Genomic DNA, 2,032 nt, shown 5'->3' with positions numbered 1-2,032 from the left:
CTAGGGCTCATGCCCAGGGCAGTGGGGGCCACGGCCAGCAGAAGGTCCCCATGCCACCTCCAGCCATGGCCATGGGAAGGTCCCTGGCCCCCCCCCAGCCATGGCCATGGGAAGGTCCCTGTGCCACCTCCAGATGTGGCCATGGGAAGGTCCCTGTGCCACCTCCAGCCACGGCCATGGGAAGCTCCCTGTGCCACCTCCAGATGTGGCCATGGGAAGGTCCCTGTGCCACCTCCAGCCACGGCCATGGGAAGGTCCCTGTGCCATCTCCAGCCATGGCCATGACGCCTCTTGGTGACACTAAGAGGAGGCAGAGCTGGAGCAAGCCTTGAGCCACAGGAAAGGAGCAGAGTCTGAGTTCAGTCTCAGACACACTTTTTAATTAAATCTCTCAACAGGGGAAGACAAAAAGAATAAAATAACGCTAATAATTCCAGAAGCCTGCCTGGCACAGCGTTTGGTCCCTGGAGCCTCGCTCAAGAGCTGCTGACAGGAGCCCCACGGGGCAGCGAGTCACTGTCCCCACAGCAGGGGTGGCTCCGACCGGCGCCGAGCGTCCCGGAGCCGAGAGAGGCAGCAGCTCACTGTGAGACAGTCGGACCCAGGGCTCGCTCGTGCTGTCCCACCTCCAGTGACGTGGTCCGTCTCGCAGGTCACACCATGGAGCTGCTGTCTCCCACCTTCTGCAAGAGCTGCAACAAGGACAGATCCTGATTAGCAGGAAAACCCCCAGTGCATCTTCAGGGTACTGTGGAGAGACCGCGGTGACCTTCCCTGTCCATGGCGATCGGGATGGATATCACCCAAGGACTGCAAACCCCAAGGGTCACATCCACCTGGCAGAACCGTGCCCAGTGCCCTGCTCACCTTGCTCAGCACGGGGATGTTTGCCAGCGAGCCCAAAAACCCAAAAGCCACCGGGAAAAAACTCCTGCATTGAAACAAAAGTCTCCGTTAAGCTCCGTGACGGGGTTTTGCAGGGATGGGAGCAGTGGGGTTCTGCCTGGGGCTTCTGGGCATGAGGCTTGGCAGCTCCTGCTCTCCAGCCCGGGGCACCCACGCCACGCCGGGTGCTGTGGGACGGACCTGAAGAGGTTGATAAAGCCATAAGCTTCCAGCAGCATGCCCAGGAGCGGCCACCGCATGAGGACAATGATGACCCCTCCAAGGAAGAAGCTGGTGCCCTTCATCTTTGGCCGCTGGAAGAAGAAGGTGAAGGTCCTCCTGAAGCCGATGATGAAGACCAAGCCGGAGAGGAAGAGGATCTGGGAGGATGAAGGGAAGCAGGTCAGAGAGTCCTGCCCAGACAGACCCTTCGCTGGGCATCAGTGCTCGCTGCGGGTAGCCCTGGCCCCGCTGTACTCACGTTCCCAAAGGCCAGGAGCACTGAGTCAAAGTACAAGAGCATCCCAAAAAGGAGGAAGAAGAGGCCGAAGCCAACCAGTCCCACGCCGATTCCTGCAGAGGATGGGAGACCACCTCAGGCTGTGATCACTCTCCTTGGCATGTCCCTGGCCCATTCCCTCCCACAAATGTGCTTTGGATTTGTCTCCAAAGCTTAGAAACAGCCTTTCCACCTGCCCAAGCCTTGGGGAGGCTGTTGGTACCCCAGAAACCTCTCTGGGCTGCCAGATAAAGAATAAACCACAAAGAAAAAAAACCCCAGGAAGGTCATCTCCAGCACTTTTCTAGGCAGTTGCGTGAAGGGTGGTGGTGCAGGCAGCTGGTGGGAGAGGCTGGAGATGCTCTTCGGACAAGCCAGGCACCTCCCCGCAGTCACTGTTCCCGATGCAGACCTGGGGCAGAGGGTGAGGGCAAACCCTGCTCTGCAGCTCCCGTGGTGCTGGTCCCCACACACAGCCCTACCTGGTCCCCTCGTCCCGGCAGGGCTCCTGCCGCATCCCCCCGCCCCAGGAAGGGGTTCACCATTTCCCGCTCTCCCTTTCCCTGGCAACCCCGGTCAGCAGCCTCCAGCCCCGGCTGGGCACTGTGGAGCATCCCCACCGTGTGCCCTGGCCCCACGGGGACGGGC

General features: G+C 60.5%; 1 protein-coding gene across 1 annotated transcript in view; it reads right to left on the bottom strand.

The window, feature by feature from the left end:
* Positions 1-653: 653 nt before the first annotated feature.
* Positions 654-2,032, bottom strand: part of GOLT1A (golgi transport 1A) — a 1,772-nt gene continuing 393 nt past the window's right edge. Inside the window, exons 2-5 of the mRNA XM_009888293.1 lie at positions 1,367-1,458; positions 1,087-1,265; positions 868-931; positions 654-692 (exon numbers count right to left, since the gene is read on the bottom strand). Coding sequence (XP_009886595.1) covers positions 654-692; positions 868-931; positions 1,087-1,265; positions 1,367-1,458 — 374 coding nt within the window. The remainder of the gene's footprint in view (positions 693-867; positions 932-1,086; positions 1,266-1,366; positions 1,459-2,032) is intronic.

Source organism: Charadrius vociferus, unplaced genomic scaffold (genome assembly GCF_000708025.1).
Source record: "Charadrius vociferus isolate BGI_N301 unplaced genomic scaffold, ASM70802v2 scaffold266, whole genome shotgun sequence".
NCBI classification, from domain to species: Eukaryota; Metazoa; Chordata; class Aves; order Charadriiformes; family Charadriidae; genus Charadrius; species Charadrius vociferus.
Note: the sequence above shows the minus strand (reverse complement) of the source record. Positions and strands in the feature narration are given on the sequence as shown.